The 20,127-nt window shown below is 42.4% G+C and overlaps 1 protein-coding gene and 1 long non-coding RNA gene across 11 annotated transcripts in view; one reads left to right on the plus strand and one right to left on the minus strand.

Annotated features, from left to right (window-relative positions):
* LOC117203218 (uncharacterized) overlaps window positions 1–20,127 on the minus strand; it is a 360,640-nt gene that overhangs the window by 287,728 nt on the left and 52,785 nt on the right. The window lies entirely within an intron of this gene.
* VGLL4 (vestigial like family member 4) overlaps window positions 1–20,127 on the plus strand; it is a 270,472-nt gene that overhangs the window by 3,090 nt on the left and 247,255 nt on the right. For 6 of the 10 annotated variants that reach the window (XM_049715550.1, XM_033437383.2, XM_049715545.1 and 3 more), the window contains exons 3-5: window positions 2,331–2,423; window positions 2,536–2,559; window positions 9,415–9,565. In XM_049715550.1, coding sequence (XP_049571507.1) covers window positions 2,331–2,423; window positions 2,536–2,559; window positions 9,415–9,565 — 268 coding nt within the window. Of the gene's footprint in view, window positions 1–2,330; window positions 2,424–2,535; window positions 2,560–6,302; window positions 6,389–9,414; window positions 9,566–20,127 lie in introns of those variants that run through there. The other 4 variants (XM_004274843.3, XM_049715547.1, XM_049715551.1 and 1 more) reach the window with 3 other exon arrangements.

The following is a 20,127-nucleotide window of genomic DNA, read 5'->3' on the forward strand; positions in this document are numbered from 1 at the left end:
CCAGCTAAATAGATGTGTTCTTACAGTTAGGAAATGTTCACACTTTTGCTGGATGAAGGTGGTGAATGCGACTGTTTTTATTTTTTGCCTTTGGCCAAATTTTTTTGGTTCTCAAATTTTAGTGTGATCAGAATCACCTGGAGTGCCTGTAGGACACACAGATTGCTGGTTCCCACCCCCAGAGTTCCTGATTCAGTAGGTCTGGGGTAAGGGTTTGAGGATTTGCATTTTTTAAAAACTGAGCGGTAATTGTCATATAACATTGTAGTAGTTTTAGGTGTGCAACGTAATGATTAGATATATATATATATATAGATATATATATATATATAGATATATATATATATATAGTGAGATGATTACCCACAGTAAGTCTAGGTAACATCCATCACCACATGTATTTACAATTTTTTTTTTTTCTGGTGATGAGAACTTTTAAGGTTTACTCTCTTAGCAACAAAGATTTGCATTTCTAACAAGCTTTCAAATGTTGCTCATGCTACTGGTCTGAAACAAACTTTGAGAGCCACTGGTTTGGGCAGTGGGAGGAATAGGCGGACCCACTGTGGATCAGGGTGGAAATTAATCTTATCTACATACAGAGGGGCAGACACTCCCAGAAAGAAGTTGGAAGTGAAGAGGGTATCATAGGAGAGGGTTTCATAGGTAGATGGGAGCATATGGTGCCTCTTGTTGCCATCGGGTGGGTGGAATTTGATGAGGGGTATTGGAGAGCAGGTGAGAACCCTGATCCCAGCAGAGGGTTGTGTGACAGCAGGAGCCCTGCCCAGCCGTCTTTCATATGGAGGGCCCAGGCTCTAAAAGGGCTTCCCGGAAGTAGGCAGGACCCCAGTCTGAGAGGACCAATGGGGAACTGAGTCAGATGCCTCCTAGAGGTCAGCTGGGCTGAGGGTGACTCTGCTGTGCCAGCTTTGCTCCATGCTGCTGATGGCTTAGAGCAGTCATCCTTTCATGTGCAGACGAGTCACCTGAGGCTCCTTTTGAAATGCAGATTCTGATTCATTTGGTCTGGAATGGAGCCTGGTGTTCTGCATCTGGTGATGCTGGTGCTACTGGTCAGTGGACCACACTTTGAAGGGCAGGAGGTTGGAGTACTGACTTGAGAAGGATTTTGAAGACCTATCTGAACGTGGCAGGAACGAGTGCTGTGGTTGATTGGTGACGTCTTTGGGCCATACATTTACTTTTCTGGTTAAGGTCCCACCCGACACCACCTGTGGTTCGCAGATGAGGAAACCAAGGTTCACAGAGAGGAAATGACCTCCCTAAGGTCTTGCAGCTAGTTAGTGACAGGCCCCTGTGATGTTCCCATTACCTCTCAGCTGTTACGCACCTGCAGCAAGAAGGGCTGTCTGCAATACTGCGGCCAGAGTGGAGGGAAGAAGGTTATTCAGCGCAACGTTGCACATCCACTCTAGTCCTGCCAGACGCGTAGCTGTGTTCTTTCTCCATATTAATATTATGCTGAGCCGATCTGTAATTAGTAGTTTCAAATCATATTACAAGCTCCAGTAACCCAATGTTTGGGCATAATTATGTGCCAAAGGGACTGTACTTTTTAATTGAAATTCTTTAGCTACTTTTTAGATATCTGCAGCCTGAGAAGGCTGTTTGGGTACTGAAGTTCAGTGAAGTGAGTCTGAAGATATTTGTTGAAGCAAATGGGATTTCATAACCTGGAACAACTGCATTCAGGGTTTGTGTGAATTACTATTGAAATGAGCTTGACCATAATTCCATGTGTTCAGCGCTTATAAAGAGGTTTTATTTTTGAATGTTGCTTTGTGATTATAAAAGTGTTTGAAATAGCCTATAGTGAAAGAGAACTTCACCATGTAAAGGATGTCAGTGAAAACGTTAAAGAAAATTTCTTGTGCTTTGTCGTGAAGCAAACATTGGAAGACCAGACTGAAATTCAGGGACCTGGTTTAACTCTGCTATATGTGGTACCATCTTGGGCACATCATCTGTTCTCTCCGAGCTTCAGGTTTCTTATTTCTCAAGTGAGAAACGTGAACTATGTTATCACTTCTTGAAGTGTCTGTGGTGAAGGACCGTCACGAGAGCCTGAGTTAAAACAGTGGTCACTTCACCTCGAATACCTGAGGAAACACACAGTCTTGGAAACTAATCCTTTGCAAAAGGTTTTGTGGAGATGTGTGTTTTTACAAGGTAGGCAGTTTGAGTGGCTTTGGAAATGGAGCTTCTGCTCTGGTCAGAAATTCATTTTATTTCTTTACGTTTTGTACTTGCATAAGCATCAGTGTGGTATTTTGCTATTTTTCATGCCCATTTCTTTTCTTTTCCAGCTTATCAAATATGGCATTATTAGCACTAGTGTTTTGATTGAAGATCTCCTCAACTGGAATAACTTATACATTGCTGGACGACTCCAAAAACCAGTGAGTGAGTGTTTTATTAGGGACGTCTCTCCTCTCTGAACCTCACCTTACTTTGATCTTTGTGATTGCAATGACATAGAAATGAGTTTCACACTCCTTTCCCTCCCTACAGAACTTGTTGCCAGACAGTATCCAGGTATTACCCACACTGCTCCCTCCCTCCCTCCCTCTCAAGATTCTCTAGTTGTCTGAATGCATCAGGTTCAGAGTCAGTCCGTTTGGCTGGGGAGGATGGCAGAAGAGGTGTCCAGTGCCTTGGCGGAGCCTCGGTCGGCCTCCCCAGGTCGCCACCTCTTCTGGAATGCAAGTGCCGTGGGGCACTGTTTGTCCAGTGCTTTGTCCCAACAGTGCCTGGGACGATGCCTGGCTTGTAGTACGCATTCAGCAAGTGTTTGTTGAATAAGTGAATGAGGCAGCTCATCATTCTGAGGCTAGTGGACTCTGTTCCCCTTTTTTCTCCTCCTCAGGCCCTACCCTCACTTGCGACGTTGCTGGAGGAGGCTGTAGGGGCAGGCTTCTCCGGCTTTACTAGACATGGAAACAAACAGAAAACAGGAAAAAAGGCGAGAGGACTTGAACTTTTGACTCGCATTCACAAATATCAGGTTTCCTCCTTTTTCCAGTTGTATAGTCTGTTTTCTGAGAGGGGGTATTTTCGTAGTTTAAGAACTATTTGAGGACTTCCCTGGTGGTCCAGTGGTAAAGAATTCGCCTTCCAATGAAGGGGGCTCAGGTTCGATCCCTGATGGGGGAACTAAGATCCCACATGCCGCAGGGCAACTAAGCCCACGTGCCACAACTTTTGAGCTCGCGCGCCTCAACAAGAGAGCCCGCGTGCTGCAAACTACAGAGTCCACACGCTCTGGAGCCCGCGCTCCACAACTAGAGAGAGAAAACCCGCATGCCACAACTAGAGAGAAGCCTGCACACTGCAATGAAAGATCCTGAATGCCGCAGTGAGGATCCCACGTGCCACAACTAAGACCCAGTGCAGCCAAAAAAATTTAAAAAATAAAATTAAAAAAAAAAAAAAACTAGTCGCAGTTGTCTGCGACTGCCTCCAGTTTCCCTTTCCCGCAGAAATCACGGCTAACTGGAGAATTCTTAGGATAACTAGACAGTTGCTAATCTCCCAGCAAGGAAGAATTTTCTCTGTGCTGTCAGAGGGTCTTAGGTCCCAAAGAGGGTTCAGGAATTATTCCCAAATGCCTCTCATGGGTGACTATGCTGCTCCTTTTTTGTCAGCTATGGCAAGAAATTAGAGAAATTTATACAGTCCTAGCTTGCTTGGTTGTGTCATAAAATCTCTGTTGATATATGTGGGAGGTTCAGATTCTCTTGCCTTGTATCTGGGCTTAAAATTAAACAGTGTAGGTCATTAAGACATACAGAAGCATTTGATCAGGGTGATAGTTACATGGGTACATCCATGTGTAAAAATTTGTCAAGCCGTGCTGATTAGATTTCTTTGCTTTACTGTACAGTATATAATTTTTACTTCACTAAAAACACATTTTAAGTCTGGAAACAATAGGTTACTGATTTAATTTCATATTTATGTAGATGAATTTCTCATTTCTAGGCTGGATAACTAGTAAGCCTCATAATTAAGCAAATAAATGTAATTGGAAATTTGTAAATATTCCTTTTCTTTCCAAGTTTCTTTTTAAATATACAAAATATGTAGTTTGATGGGAAGATTAATAAACGTGGAATTAGAAGCCTTGGGCCTTATTCATTCCTGCTACTTATTAGCTGTTTATGTGATCTTAGGCAAGTTGTTTTACCTTTCTGAACCTCAGGTAGTTTCTCTGTAGAATGGGAGTAGCAATCCTTGCCCTGCCTACTTCACAAAGGTGTTGAAAATTGGAAGCAGAATGGTAATGCTGGAAAGGACACAGGTGTTTTAGAATCAGACAGATCTGGGGTTTGGGTCCCAGCTCTGACACTCCCCAGCTGTGTGACCCTGCACCAGTGACTTAATCTCCCTGGGCCTTGTGACACCCTCACCTGGGGACAAGGCCAGTGACACCGACCTCAAAAGGTGTTTGAGAAATGCCTAGATCTAAAATGTCTGGCATCCACTAGACACTCAGGAAACAATCTTTCTCTTCTCTCTGTCCTCGCCTGTCTCAGAGTTATTTTGAGATAAAATGAGATATTGAATGTGATATTATTCTCTGTACTATGTTTTGTGCTTGGAATAGTTCAAGTTTTTTTAGAAATAGGCTGTAGAAAACTATAATGCCATGAAATCTCAGAATGTAAACACTGGAAATGACCTCACATTTCATCTAAATGTCATGTATCCTAAAAAGATTAAAACATCAATTCAAGGCAAGTAGTGACAGATACACTTATCATACAAAACTGCATTTCTCAGCTAACTTGGAGAAGAAAATGTTCTTTATAACAGTGACTGCCCCTCCAACTTATTAAGAAGCTTCTAGCACAAGAAAATTAAACAATCTTAAAAACCATTTGAGGTGTTGAACATGACACGATTTTAAAAAATCAAAAATCATAAATGGGTGAATTAACTCTTCCACCCACACCTGCCTCCAGTTTCCCTTTCCCGTAGAAATCACGGTTAACTGGAGAATTCTTAGGATAACTCCCTTTAAACTAACTATTTTTACATCTAGGTGGCAGCAAATATTAATCAAACTCCATGAAACAAATCCGATGAAAAGAAAGGGTTGGTAGCATTTTGGACAAAAATAATGGGTGACTATCTTAAGAAAGAATTGTGAGAATGAGTGTGAATTTTTTGTTTCTATGTGTTTTAAAACGAGTTACATTAAATTATATTGTCTAAAGCTCTAAAATTATCTTCCATATTGCAAATAGAGTAGAATTTCTCAGTCACTAGCAATTTAAGTCTTTAAAAGGAATATGCAGAGGATATATGGGAACTCTCTGTACTTTCCATTTGGTTTTGCTGTGGACCTTAACCTGCTCTAAAACATAAAGTTTACTATCAAAAAAATATATAAAGGAGTACTTGGCTTAAAAAGATGGACATTTCTGGAAAAAGTTGAGTGCAAATTAAATTTCTATCAGACTTTACCATTACCTTACCTCATAATTGAGGAGATAACCCATTTTTACTTCTAGTGCAGCTTTAAGTTTGAGTTATTTACCAGTCAGTTTTCCAAGTCAAGAAACATGAAAAGTATTTAATAGAACCTTGTTGTGGCCAATCTTTTTTTAAGTCAGAAGAAGTCTAAAGTAGTATTTTCACTTCTGTAATTTATTTAATGTAAGTTGGATTTTTGTATTTCACGTTGTTTTGTATTTCATGTATAGATAACGTGGCTTGAATTTTTAAAGCATTCACATTGGCAAACAATGGTATTTTGCCACCTTGTTAAGAGGATTTTAATTTATTTTAATGTATTCATTCCAATATATTTTCTTTTACTTGCTAGTCATATAGCTTTTTATAACAGGTTTACTGAGATATAGTCACATAGCATATAATTCAGCCCTTTAAAGTGTACAATTCAGTGGTTGTTAGTATATTCACAGTTTGCAAGCATCACCATATTGTAACTTTGTTGATTTACTTTTTTGTAGATAGTAAAATCCCAGTGGTATAAAAGGTCCCTGAATGGGACTTGGAAAGCCCAGCTTACTAGTCTTGGCTCTGCCCGGCTGAGAGCAAATCTTTGGACTTCTAGCCTTGGAAATGAAAAGATTAAGCCATTCATTTACTTATTCAAAAGACAACTAAGTTTTTTTCTCTGTGCATGCCAAAAGAATTTTTTTTTAAAAATCACCACATTGCTAGCCTCAAGAGCCCACAATCCAACAGGTAGATGATAAGGTTTTTTTTCATTCAGCTCAAATGTTCACTGTTTCTTTTTGGTCCTCCAGCAAAAATTAGCCTTTCTGTTCATTTGGAATGGAAAACTACTGCGGGAAGTGTCATTTGCTTAATGGTCGAGTATTTGAACACTGAGGTAGGACTGTGTTCTTTGTGACTATAACTTCACTCTTTGCAATTCAAGCTCTGTCTCCATGTGACTATTATAGAGGAGACCACATGTGACTTTCTCTTTTTTTCTATCTTGAAAGGTACTCACAAATCTCTCAAGTTGGGCTTTTGAAAGTCCCTTCAAGTGTTGCCCCTTCCTCTCTCCAGTAAAGATTTTCCCCTTGGCAGTAGTGCTAATGCTATATCTGTGGTTCAGTTCGGGGCATTCCCAGTAAGATACAAACAGCTATTCACAAATCTGAGGACTTTCTTTTTTTCCCAGGCCTCTCTGGCAGTGTCCCAAGGGTTCACTGGCTTTTCACTCTGAACAACAAATAACAGTGCTTCTGAGACAAGTTGCTAGTTCACCTTACACTGGAGAACCAGATCAGCACAGTAGCAGAGTCTTCTGAACTGACATTTTTCCTTTGAGTAAGGATGATTTTATTTTCACTCTCTTAACCTTAAGTAGCAAACAGACTGCCTTTTTTTTTTTTTAACAACCTCACGTAGACACTTTCTTGGAGAACAAGGGTATTTTATTGAAAAGGAAAATTTCCCCAAACTTTTTCCTTTGCATCTTTGTTAATAAAATAACTTCTGTTTTCATTGAGTTTCTGTAAAAAGTTCCCCCCCCCACACACACACACAGAAGAGGGTGAGGAATTATTGAGCAGGACCTGGTGAATGAGGATGAAAATAGGAATTTGGAAGTAAACAGCCTTCACAGGCTCACTTCACGAATCCTGGGTCCTGGTACGGTGTGCCACTGTTCCTCGTGGGGAGATCTTTTAACCCTCTGGGCCTCAGTTTCCCCATTAGTGAGATGAGGAGGTTGCCCTCCTAGATCCTTGATTCTGTATGGAGTATAAGGAGGGAACGTTATTCAAGGAATAGACATAGGAATTATAATAGGACCTTAAATTTTGTTTTAATCATCTTTCAAGATTAAAAGTTAACAAGAACAGAATGCATGAGGATAACTCAAAATATTTAGATCTGGATTTGCCAAGTACAAGGGTGTTACCCTGATTTTTGCCATCAACTCATTATGCAACCTTGGGCAGATCATGCTGCTGGACTGCTTCTTGCTTTGAGTATCTGCAGATGTTTGCAATAATACTGAACTCACCCAAGTGCTGCAAGCCTTAATTCAGGGCCATTAAGTCCTTGTAATTATGAGGGAGGAGGTGGTAGTATGGAATTAAGCGGCTTACCTATCACATGAGAGGTTTGTATGTTATAAATATTCCCTTAAAAAAAAGTAGGGACAAAAGGTAAAAGACAGATTTTAGGTTCTTAAGCCAGATTTATAAAATAGTTATGTTTTCTAATATTGCTTTTCACAATTAATAAAAAAAATTAGAGAAGAAACTATACTTGGGGATATACATCATTCCTGTCTTTCCTTGCTATCTAATAAAATTTTAGTTTGGAGTTTCTCATACTGTATGTGTCTTTTATGTGCCATCTGAATTTTGTCAGAAATTATCTATATTTGATAAATAAAAGGCAATTTAAGCCCTACTTTCTAGAACATGAGAAAAATGTGGTGACAGCACTAAATGATTTAGAGATGGTGGTTACATTTCAGATACATGGGTGTCCTTATTAGGGATTTCTAGATCCTTCACTTGTTGAGAAAATCAGTCAGAAGCAACATGATAGTTTAAGATTATGTCAGGAGTGCAAATTGGCACAATTGCTACAAAGAGCGATTTGGCAATTCTAGTTCAAAGTAATTATACACCTTAGAGCAGTGGTTCTCAAAATGTGGACCCTGGGCCAGCAGCATCAACGTTACCTGGGAACCTGTTAGAAATGTACATTTTCAGGCCCTAGCCAGGCCTACTGAGTCAGAAACACTGGAGGATGGGCCTAATAATATGTGGGGGTTTTTTTGGCTGCGTTGGGTCTTTGTTGCTGCGCATGGGCTTTCTCTAGTTGTGGTGCACAGGCCTCTCATTGCGGTGGCTTCTCGTTGTGGAGCACGGGCTCTAGGCGCGCGGGCTTCAATAGTTGCGGCATGCGGGCTCTGGAGCGCAGGCTCAGTAGTTGTGGCACACAGGCTTAGTTGCTCCGTGGCATGTGGGATCTTCCCGGACCAGGGATCAAACCCATGTCCCTTGCATTGGCAGGCGGCTTCTTAAGTACTGCGCCCTCAGGAAAGTCCCATAATATGTATTTTAACAAGCCCTGCAGGAGATTCTGACGCTTACTAAAGGTGAGAACCCCTGGCTCAGAAAAACGCTTGCGTGTGCAACAAGAAACACACAAGGAATCTCACTTCAGCTGCGGCTTCAGATGAAACATCTCATTTAATCTTCCCAGCAACCTTATAAGCTTGGTTCGGTTATTAACCCTGTTTTACTGATAAGGAATGATGCCCATAGTCAAAGAGCTAGTAAGAGATGGAGCTAGGACTTGAACACACTCTCTGAACTGCAGTGCAGTCTTTAAAACCAATCTGAACACACTGGAGCAATGTGTATCTTGATGGATTGGGAGAAGTCAAAGACAGCAGATTCTACTGTAGCTAATTTTCTTTCCCTTTTCCTTAGTCACATTCAAAATCAGTTCAAAATAGAGCATGACCTGCTTAGGTTATGTATGGTTAAGAACAGAGGTGAGTTCTAAATAAAAAAGTAAAATGCCTTTTTCCACCATAAAATTAAGTGAAGAACAGTGAGATTAAAAAATAAAAAAATACTAAATTTCCCAAAGGTCATTTATTCCATTTTGTGCTGACTTCTTTTTCAAAACTCATGTTGAATTTCCTCATTTAAGAACAATATTTGTTTTTCTTTCCTATGTCACGAGTTCTCTGATTTGGGCTTAAAACAGGAGACTCTGGAATTGCTTATTAGAATAATAAATATTTCATGTCAACTGGCCTAACTCAAAGATCATCAGGGCTAAGTGTTTAGGACAGTTCCAGTGTATGTATAAACACATAGATTGGGCAGTACTCCACTTCTGGAATTTTTCTTCTGAATGTTCTGCTTTTTCCAGGTGAAAATCGTAGCAATGAATGAGAACGTCGCTCTCAGGTCGGCCCTGGATAAAAATCTGAAGAGTGCCGTGACTGCTGCTTTCCTCATGCTCCCCGAAAGCTTTTCTGAGGAAGACCTGTTTATAGAGATTGCCAGACTCTCATATTCAGGTCAGTAGGTTTCATGCCTGTACTTTCTACAGGAAGGAGATTCGCTGTTGGAAGACCGTGCAGGCCAGACACCCCGCCCCTCGCCCTGCACTGGAGCTGCAGCAGCCGAGGCTCGAATCCCACCACCTCTTTGAAGGTCGAGGCAGGAGTTCTTTGATTTGCCTCCTTGCCCCCAGGGTCTCTTCCTTTCCACTTCTCTACATAGGGTCACCTTTTTGTTGTTGTTATTGTTCAATTTTATTTTGAAACAATTTCAAAGGTACAGAGAAGTTCCAGTAATGATCCAGAAAACTGCCATGTGCCCTTTCCCCAGAAATGTTTCGCCACACTTGTTTTATCACTCTGTATCCGTGGTTTTCCAAAGCTAGTGGGCAACTGAATCCTCTGGAGGGCTTGTTAGAACAGACAAGACAGCTGACTTGCGAGGTCTGGGCTGGGGCCCGAGAATCTGTATATCAAGCAAGTTCCAGGTGATGCCTGGTGCTCCTCCAGGGATCCCACTTTGAGAACCACTGCTCCCTCTGTATGTGTAAATGCGCCATATTATATATATTTTTTCTGAACTACTAGAGAGTAGGTCACAGATATCGCGTCCCCTCTAGGCCAGATTCTTCAGTACGTGTTTCCTAAGAACAAGGACATTCTCTTACATAACCAGAGTACAGTCACCAAATTCAGGAAATTTAACATCAATATAGGACTTCTGTCAAATTGCTGATCCTTATTCCAGATGTTGTCAGTTGTCCCAATAATGTCCTTTATACTGTTTTTTTCCTTCAAGTACATGATCCAGTCAAGGATCATATATTGTACTTCGATGCCATGTCTCTTTTTTTTTTTTTTGGTGGTACGCGGGCCTCTCACTGTTGTGGCCTCTCCCATTGCAGAGCACAGGCTCCGGATGCCGCAGTCTCCGGATGCCACCATGTCTCTTTTATCTTTTAATTTGTAATGTTTCCTCAGCCGTCCTTTGTCTTGCATGACATTCACATATTTGAAGTCTACAGACCAGTGATGTTGGTGCCCTGACAAGCAGCGTTTTCTCCTTTCTAAGCGAACTCTGGGGAGACATTTGAAGGTGAGGCAAATACGCTGCTTCTTACTAAACTTGCCCTCCTAGTGTGAGTTTCCACTGATGGTCCTTGCTTGAGCCAGTCTTTACTATGATGGGCACAAAGTGGAGACTTGCCCACTCCGTCTTTCCTCATGTTAAAGAAAGCTTGCCCTCCTTCCCCAGTCATCTCTTTATTTATCTAAATATTAACTTCCTTTCCCCTTAAACCAGTTGTGCTCCTCAGAGATGTCAGGGCACAGGGGAGGCTGAGAGGGCGGATCCCGACCCCTCACCGCACCCCACTGATCTTTTTAATGTGTTAAGGGTCCATGTAAAACTCCGTTTACAGAAAAGTAGCCTGCTACCTAAAAAATAGTTTGAAAACCACTATCTTAAATAAATATCGTCTTTCCCAACTTTTAAGTATGAGTCAAAGAACTCTGTACTCAAAAAATTGCAAAGCGGGCTTCCCTGGTGGCGCAGTGGTTGAGCGTCCGCCTGCCGATGCAGGGGACACGGGTTCGTGCCCCGGTCCAGGAAGATCCCACATGCCGCGGAGCGGCTGGGCCCGTGAGCCATGGCCACTGAGCCTGCGCGTCCGGAGCCTGTGCTCCGCAACGGGAGAGGCCACGCAGTGAGAGGCCCACGTACTGCAAAAAAAAAAAAAAAAAAAATTGCAAAGGCAGTTGACTCATTTTCTGAATCCCTGTACAGATAAGATTTCATGGAAACGCAATGCTGAAAGAGACCTGAAAGGTCTTGTTCTTCAGTCTTTTTTCCAAAATGTGTGTGCTGTGACCACAGCTGTCATTGCAACACGGCCGAGAAAGGAGGTGGCATAACCTTGGTCTTGGTTGCTTCCAGCTTCTCATGGCAAAGGCAGGGGAGCAAGCGTGGCGTGGCTGCCTCCAGGGTGAACATGTGGGGAGGGCCTCTGGGTACCTCCCTCCCCACGCTCCCCTGTGAGACAGCGGGGACGAGAAGCCTTTTGTCGACTTCTGTGGGAGAAGATGCAGAGCCGTTCTCTGCTCTGCCCACGTTGTCAAGATCAGCATAGTGTTAGGTGGATTCCAGTTCTCTGTAAATTCAGAACACTGACTAAAGACATTTATCGAATCTTATCACTGCTCCCACCTCTTTGCAGACTTTAAGTCGGCACTCAGGCTGCTCTCAGTCTTGAGCTGAGTTTTGCTCTGCCTCCTGGAAGGGCTGTGTCCTATGCTCCTGGTTTCTCCTGTTGTTCAGTAAACACTTGCTGATTCATAGCAGTATCATCCTCTGTTTCGCTTCTTCTATAATATTTATTAAGGGCTGCTGTATAGAGACACTGTTCCAGACACAGATAAGGAGGTCAGTAAGTAGGTAGATAGATGTGTAGGTAGGTGGATGGATCATTTATTCCTTTATTCCATTACTGAATCCTCGTACTACAGCCCTGTTTGTTCAACAAATGTGTGTTGTGTTGTGTGTCTTCCCTGTGGCACACACTGTGCTAGGCCTGGGTGCACACTAGCAAGCGTGGCGCGAGTGAAACTCCTCGTGGAGTTTCTGGTCTTTTAGGGAGAGGCAGGCAGTAAAGAAGCAATAAGGCAGTTTGAGATCACGCTAAGTGCCATGAAGAGAAGAAAATATATCAGGCTGAGGGTAAGGCTGTCTCACAGTGGGTAGCCCGGGAAGGCAGTCTGAGGTGGTGATACGGAGCGTAGGTGGAAATAGTGACAAGGAGCCGGCCCTGGGCTGTTGGGGGAAGAGCTGGCAGAGGAAGCGGGCTGCTCCCCACAGCCGGGTCTCGCACCTCGCTGTGTGTGACTCCAGCCCCTCAGCCTTGGTCACTTCCATTTCTCACCTTGCCGCTTCCTGTTATTTGTGATTGCTTAACCCAGATTTGGATCTGAGAATTTGGCCAAGTAGCCTACATTACTCATTTCAAAGAGGTTGGCTTCTTTTTCCCGCAAAACTTAGGACACAATACTTGCCAATCGTCTCCAGGGGGACTACTTCCAACACTGTGTAGTCCCTACCTTATGAATGAGACATTTTCCAGAAAGTCTTCTGTAAGCCAGTTGTTTAGACTGGGGATATATTTTCCCATTGAAACAACACTGTATATGATGGTTGTTCCTCAGCCAGGACACAGTATAATTAATGGTTACCTAGCCTATAATATGATGGAACTATACGAGGAGAGTGCACATGGGGAAGGATCTAGGCCCTGCAGGCATGTGTCCTTCATAGGTATGAGACTTGCCCCAGGCGATGTGTTGAAAGGCAAGCTTTTCTACCTGCCTTTCTTAGGCTTCTGAGAACCCAGTATCCTTGAATTGATCAGATTCTATCCCTTGGGCAAACTACCTAAACCTCCCAAGCCCTCAGAATATTCCAGACTTCAAGTTACCCACCAATGTATTTTTATTTCCAACTTAGACATTTATTTTCCACCTGGTTCCAGTTGAGAGAGAGAATATGTTGTCCCTAACCTGTGAAATTCAACATTTCTCCCAGGCAGGGTCAGGAGGGACACAGAGAAAACAGTGTCTCCGTGTTATTGGACACGTTCCTGCCAGTAATTACTGGCAGAGGCAAGATCTGTCAGTATTGCTGGTAGTAATAATAACCCCTATATTTTATGCAGTATTTAAGGATCACTTTAACTGCCCTGGGGTCAGTATTTATGGCATTATTGTTATAAATGATGGTGAGAAAGGAGTAGGTGGATGATGAGAGCCTGCAAAATTGGGGAGGAGAAAACTTTCTGATCCTTCAGTTATTCTTAGAAGTCAGCATTTAAGTAAACAAAAAGAAAACCAAGTGAACTTTAAAGGGCCACCTTGAACATTCTTATGGAAGTACAAACTATTAAAATGACTAATTTTAGGTAATGATCCTGGTTGAATATTTATCAAGTGAATCAGCGTACCATAACATATGAAGAACTAAAGCTACAGTTTCTGCTGTAAAGAACTGCACATTAATAAACGTATACAGCCATGGTGAGTCAGTGGTAGATTTAAAAAACAGCCCATGTGGAAAAGGCAGGGGAGTGTGAAAAGCATGGCTTGTTTAGGGAAGAAGGAGCAGATTGACGTGACTCAGGTCCATGGCTTATGGCAGGAGAAAGTCGCATTTTTTATTGTGTACCAGGAATGACTGAATACTTTTGATCTAATAACTAGCTTAATCCTCACCACAACCCTTTGATTGGGTGCCCTATTATTGTCGCCATTTAACAGGTGAGAAAACCAAGGCCCAAATCTGTCTCAGGTCAGTTGTTTGGTAGATTAGTAGGTGGTGGAGCTGGAATCTTAGCCCACACTCTTAACCATTTAAATTCACTGCCTCTCTGGTATTTTGGAGAAGAGGTTAGGCTGGTGTTGGGCAGGGCACTGAATACAAAGTGAAGAGGTGGGAATTTCACAAGCAATACACAACTAAGAGCCACAGAAGTTCTCAGGCATTGCAAGTTGGTCCAGGATTTGTTGTTTTGGAAAGATAATTTTGCCAGCACTGTGCAGGAGGGAAAGAGATGAAAAACAGGAAAGTTTTTTCATTCAGCATATAATTAGGGGAGTCTTCTCTGCCCGGCGCCCTTGTAAGCTCTGGGGATGAAGGAAATAAACAAGGCAGGCACAGTCCCTGCCCTCATGGGGCTTTCTTTGTAGGTAAAAAATCAGACAGCAAACACATGGCAGCACAGAATAGGGGAGGAAGGAGAACGTTACTTTAGTGTAACCAGGGAAGGCCTCTCCCAAGGTGACGTTGGAACTGAGCACCAGCCTCTGAGGACCCGTGAGCAGAGCCCGGGTGAGAGCTGGCCAGGCAGAGAGGAGTCTGTGGGGAGGACAGTTAGGACTGAGTCTGTGTCGGTTGCCCTGTATCCTTGACCTCCGGAACGCTGCCGTGGCTCATGGCAGGCATCTGTGCATGTGTGTTGTGTGGATGGACAGAGCCCAGCAAGTCTGGATGGTGACGAGGGCTCGAACTAGGGCAGTGCCTCAGAGATGTGAACAGTTTCACGTGAAAATAATCAAGGTCAAACCCTTAACTGCTTCAATTAAGTATTCTATTGATATTTACTACTTTGCTTTTTTTTTTTTCTAAGTCATAATATTACTTCATGGAAGGGAGCATTTGTAAAGTGTTAAAAACCCAGTCAGACTCCTGGGTTCACGTCTTAGCTATAACCTTAATTAACTTTCTGCCTCCTTGTAACTCAGTTTCTTTCTCTCTAAAAAAGGTTTTTATAGGGATTAAATTAAATCAGACATGTAAAGTGCTTAGCCCAGTGCCTGGCACATAGTAAATGCTCAGTAAATGTTAGCCCTTATTATTCTGGATACATGTTTGCTTGTATTAACACAGACACTTAGAAAGGGCAAGACTACAGTCAGACCTGAGTTTGAACACCAGCCTTGTGGAGGTGCTGGAACCTTTCTGAGCCTGTTTTCTTCTTTGTAAAACAGAAATAACAATCTCATAAAAAGGTTTTCAATGAGATAATATTTATAAAAGCCCCCAGCTTCATACCTCATTGATGGTTGGGGCTCAGAAAATGACTGCTATTATTATTTATTACTATTATTGTGTACTATTGCTGGCTATAGAGGTTTTCCTCAGGCTGAGACACCTTTATTCGCTCGATCATTCAGTGATTGGTGGGTGCTCAGGCTGCCTCCGTCCATCATTGTTTTATTAAAGACACTGCTGCAAATCACTTCGGCCAAATTACTTTGGTACAGAAGGGGGCAGAGTTGGAAGCTGTCTAACTTCCTTGGACACATTCTCCAAATTGGAATTATGTTGTCAGTTATAATAATCATAAAACTTGTTACATGTTGACAAATAATGCCTGTTGAAGTTAGCAGAGTACTTAAATCAGGTGGATTCACTTGGCCCTTTACAGTCCTTAAGAAACAAAAAACACCTTCAAGCACTGTCAATAAGAGAGAGAATGGGTTTGTTTCGATGCCAGATTGTCTGAACGCAGTCTCAGCTACTTCTAGGAATAAGACAAAGCAGTGAGGAAGTGCCAGTTGAGTGATTCTTGGAGAAAAAAATTAGAAACGGGTGTCCGGACTCTAAGTGTGAGTAAACATCCCCATTTCTGGATCCTGGTCAAAGCCGGTAAAGAAACATTTTCTCTGGGGTGAGAGTGTTAAGATTTATTCCATGACAGTCACACCATCTGTGACCTTGCAAGCAGTGTCACTGAATGACTTGCATGTTGGGGATTGACTCTTTCAGTAATTTGGAAGCATATTTCTCCAGGCTTGGCAAGCTCGAGCTTGTGCTGAAACCTCACTTGGAACTCTTTTTACTCAGTCGCTTGCTAATTTCTGAGCATGCAACACTCCTGAAGGGATGTTAATCACCAGTCATATCTAACGTTTCTGGATTACTTACTGTGTATCAGGTATTGTTCTAAGTGCTTTACATGTATTAACTCATTTAATCCTGGAAACTTGTAAACTAACAACTACTGCTGCTTCCACTTTACATTTGAGGGTACCGAAACCCAGAGAAGTGAGTAGCTTGTCCTGGGTCATGTAGCTTCTAGTCCTGAGCTTGGATTAGAACACAGGCACTCTGGTTCTAGAACCCTTGCTCTTAGCCCGTCACTGTTCTACAAAGTGTCTGTGAGGCATGTGTCATTCCTGGTTTACACCTGGGACACTCTTCCCCCAGGGCCCCTTGTGTCTCGCTCCCCATTTCCGGTCAGCTTTTGCAGCTTGTGTTTTCTTCGGTGCACTTTCCATCATCTGAAGTACTGTTTATTTGTTGGGATTCTTGTCTCTGGTCTTTGTTCTACCACTTAGGATGCTGAGGGCAGACGTTTTTGCCTTGCTTTGCTCACTGTCCTCCAGTGCGTACAGTGGTACCTGACATGTACCGGGCGCTCAGTAAATACTTGATGAATGAATGGGTGGATGGTTGTGACATTGGTTCCTTCCTGAACCAGTATCGTAAATCTGATTCCTCCCCGTCCCTCCCCACACCTCTCCGTTATGTGTTCTCTACAGGAAGAGAAAATTTTATTTATTTATTTATTTAAAATAAATTTATTTATTTATTTTTGGCTGCGTTGGGTCTTTGGCATTGGGTTTTCGTTGCTGTGCGCAGGCTTTCTCTAGTTGCGGCGAGCGGGGGCTACTCTTCATCGCGCTGTGCGGGCTTCTCACTGCGGTGGCTTCTCGTTGCAGAGCACAGGCTCTAGGAGCGTGGGCTTCGCTAGCTGTGGCACGCAGGCTTCAGCAGTTGTGGCTCGCAGGCTATAGAAGGCAGGCTCAATAGTTGTGACGCATGGGCGTAGTTGCTCCGTGGCACATGGGATCTTCCCGGACCAGGGCTCGAACCCGTGTCCCCTGGTGGACAGGTGGATTGGCAGGTGGATTCTTAACCATTGTGCCACCAGGGAAGTCCCCCCAAATTTATATATGATTCAAATTTATATCACCAGGTACATCAGCTGTTTATTCTTATCTCATTCTCTTCCACGTGCCATGGAGGTATTTTGGGGATGTATTTCGAATGATGTGTTAGGCTGCCTCCTAGAAATACTGCCTTAGTCATCTTTTTCCAAATAAGAATTATTTTGTCCACATGCAAAAGAATGAAGTTGGACCCCCTAACATATACCCTACACAAAATTAACTCAAAATGAGTCATAGGTGTAAGAGCTAAAACTGTAAGACTTTTAGAAGAGTCACTTCGGGTTATGCAGTGGTTTCTTAGGTATACACCAAAAGCACAAGCAACAAAAGAAATAGATAAATGGGACTATATAAAAATTAAACTTCTGTGCTGCAAACAAAACTGTCAAGAAAGTGAAAAGGCAGCCAACAAAATGGGAGAAAATACTTAACAAATCATGTATCTGATAAGGGACTAGTATCCAGAATGTATGAAGAATTCTTAGAATGCAGTAAAAAGACAAATAACCTAATATAGAAACGGGCAAAGGACATTTTTTCAAAGAAAGTATACAAATAGCAAATAAGCACATGAAAAGATGCTCAGCGTCATTCGTAATTAGGGAAATGTCAAACAAAACCACAGAGACCCTGTTTCACACCGACTACAATGGCTATAACCAAAGTGACAGGTGAGAACAGGTGTTGATGAGGATGTGGAGAAACTGAAACCCTTGTACATTGCTGGTAGCACGTAAAATGGTACAGCCGCTTTGGAAAAATAGTCTGGCAGTCCCTCAAAATATTAAACTTAGAGTAACTATATGACCCAACAGTTATACTCCTGGGTATCTACCCAAGAGAAATGAAAACATATATCCAGACGAAAAGTCATACACAAATGTTCATAGCAGCGTTATTCATTAAAAATGGCCCCAAAGTAAAAACAACCCAAATACCCATCAACTGAGAGATGGATAAATAAAATGTGGTACATCCATCCAGTGGAATATTATTTAGTCGTAAACAGGAATAAGTCCTGATAAGTGCTACAACATGATAAACTTTGAAAACATTATGCTAATCATAAGAGACCATATGTTGTGCAATTCCACTTATATAAAATGCCCAGGATAGGCAAATCTATAGAGACAGAAAGCAGATTAGTCTTTGCCTGGGGCTGGGGATGGATGGGTGGAGGGAGAGTGACTGTTAATGGTACAGGGTTTCTTTTAGGGAGGCTGAAATGGTCTAAAATTAGATGGTTGCATAGCCCTGTGAATAAGCATGGAATTATGTAGTTGACATAGATGAATTGTATGGTGTGTGAATTACATCTCAAAAAAACCCACAGCTGTTTAAAATGAGTATTATGCTGCCGTGTCGACTTCCAGTTTGGGCTCCTATTCCTGAACACTTTCACATGGGAGTCCCACGTTGTAACCTGCACTGAAATGCTCTGTTTTCATGTCACTTACCTCCTGGGCAGAGCCTGTATCTTTGTATCCCCAGAGTTCCGCACGGCTCCTGGCACTTAGAAACCACCCAGATATTTATTGAACTGAGATGACAGTGGTAGTGCAGTTAGTCTAAGAGGGGAAAGTTACCCAGTCAGTATCTTAAAAACTCAGGGCTTCCTGCACCCTCTGTCCTTGCCCTTCCCATATACACATCGTCACAACAATATCTGCTTCACTATTTACAAAGCATTTTCTAATACCTTAATCATTTGAACCTAAAAGCAATTTTGTGAGGTTAGTATGACTATTACAGACATTTTTCAGAGAAGGAAACTGATTCAGAAAGGTTAAGTAACTCAACTGCAGCCACCCTGGGACGTTGCCAGACTTGAGAGCCGGGGCCTTTCCACTCACATCCCTACCTTTGTAATAACGTCCCTGACTGCTGCAGACATGCTGGAATCATAGAGCAGGCCAGCTACAGATGGGTTACAAGCCTCTGAGTTTGTCTTATTTCAAGTCAAGGAGAGGTTACCCTTTTGGTTACCCATTGAATTAGACTGGCAGTTCTCTGGCTTGAGCAATTATAAACCCACCAGTAGAGGCATAAAATAAAAGTCAGCAGTCAGTTTTTCTCAATCTCTGTATTTTGTTGTAAACATATATTTGCAGGTAAGAAAAATTGATTCCTATGATCAGATGCTGGTTCATGCTGTGCTCACGATTTTATTCATTTTGTTCTGAAGCAGCAGGTAATAAGCCCATTTGCTTGCTGTTCCCCATGGCTGAGCCGGTTCTGCTGCACAGCAATTGGAGAAATTCAATTCAGCAGACATTTATTGATGTGCCTTCCTGTGCCAGGCAGTGCGTGAGGAGCTGGCGGTTCAGGGACGAATAAGCTTCAGTCCGCGTTCTCAGAAAGTCCATGGTATTTTCCAGCTCCTTTCATTGTGGCATGCAGTTGTTCTTTGGCGAGGATTTGGATTTGTATACCCTTACATTTAGGTAATGTACAGTCCCTCTCTCAGAAAGTTACTCTCTAAAATATAAGCACTTTTTGTTTGTGGAATGTACAGGGGAGAAGAAATGGCACAAATATTTAGAACTCAACAGTGATGCAATTTGATCTTTCACTTCCGAGCCAGCCTGTTAGATTCAGAGTTTGATGACATTTCGCCCCTTCAGAGATTAATAGAAGACATTTATAGGCTCTGAATAAAAGCGTCAGGATTTACACGATTGAAAGTTAATCCAACTGCCTCTCTGTTCACATTTGCTGAGATAGCACGTCTGTGCATCTGCGAATTTATTTTAAAATGCTAGAAGTAGTGTGCCAACGTTACAGAAGTGAGGGAGATGGAGGAAAATTACAAAGTGAAGTAAAGCTATTACTGAAGACATTGCTGCCCTGATACTAAGAGGTGGCTGGGCCTTGGGTAAGCTGTCTTTGCAACCCTCCTCATCATTGAAATTGAGAATAATCAGTACCTTCTTTTTTTTTTTAATTTATTTATTTTCTGCTGTGTTGGGTCTTAGTTGCTGCGCACAGGCCTTCTCTGGTTGCGGCGAGCGGTGGCTACTCTTCATTGCGGTGCACAGGCTTCTCATCTCTGTGGCTTGTCTCATTGCAGAGCATGGGCT

Source organism: Orcinus orca, chromosome 10, assembly GCF_937001465.1.
Source record: "Orcinus orca chromosome 10, mOrcOrc1.1, whole genome shotgun sequence".
Taxonomy (NCBI): Eukaryota; Metazoa; Chordata; class Mammalia; order Artiodactyla; family Delphinidae; genus Orcinus; species Orcinus orca.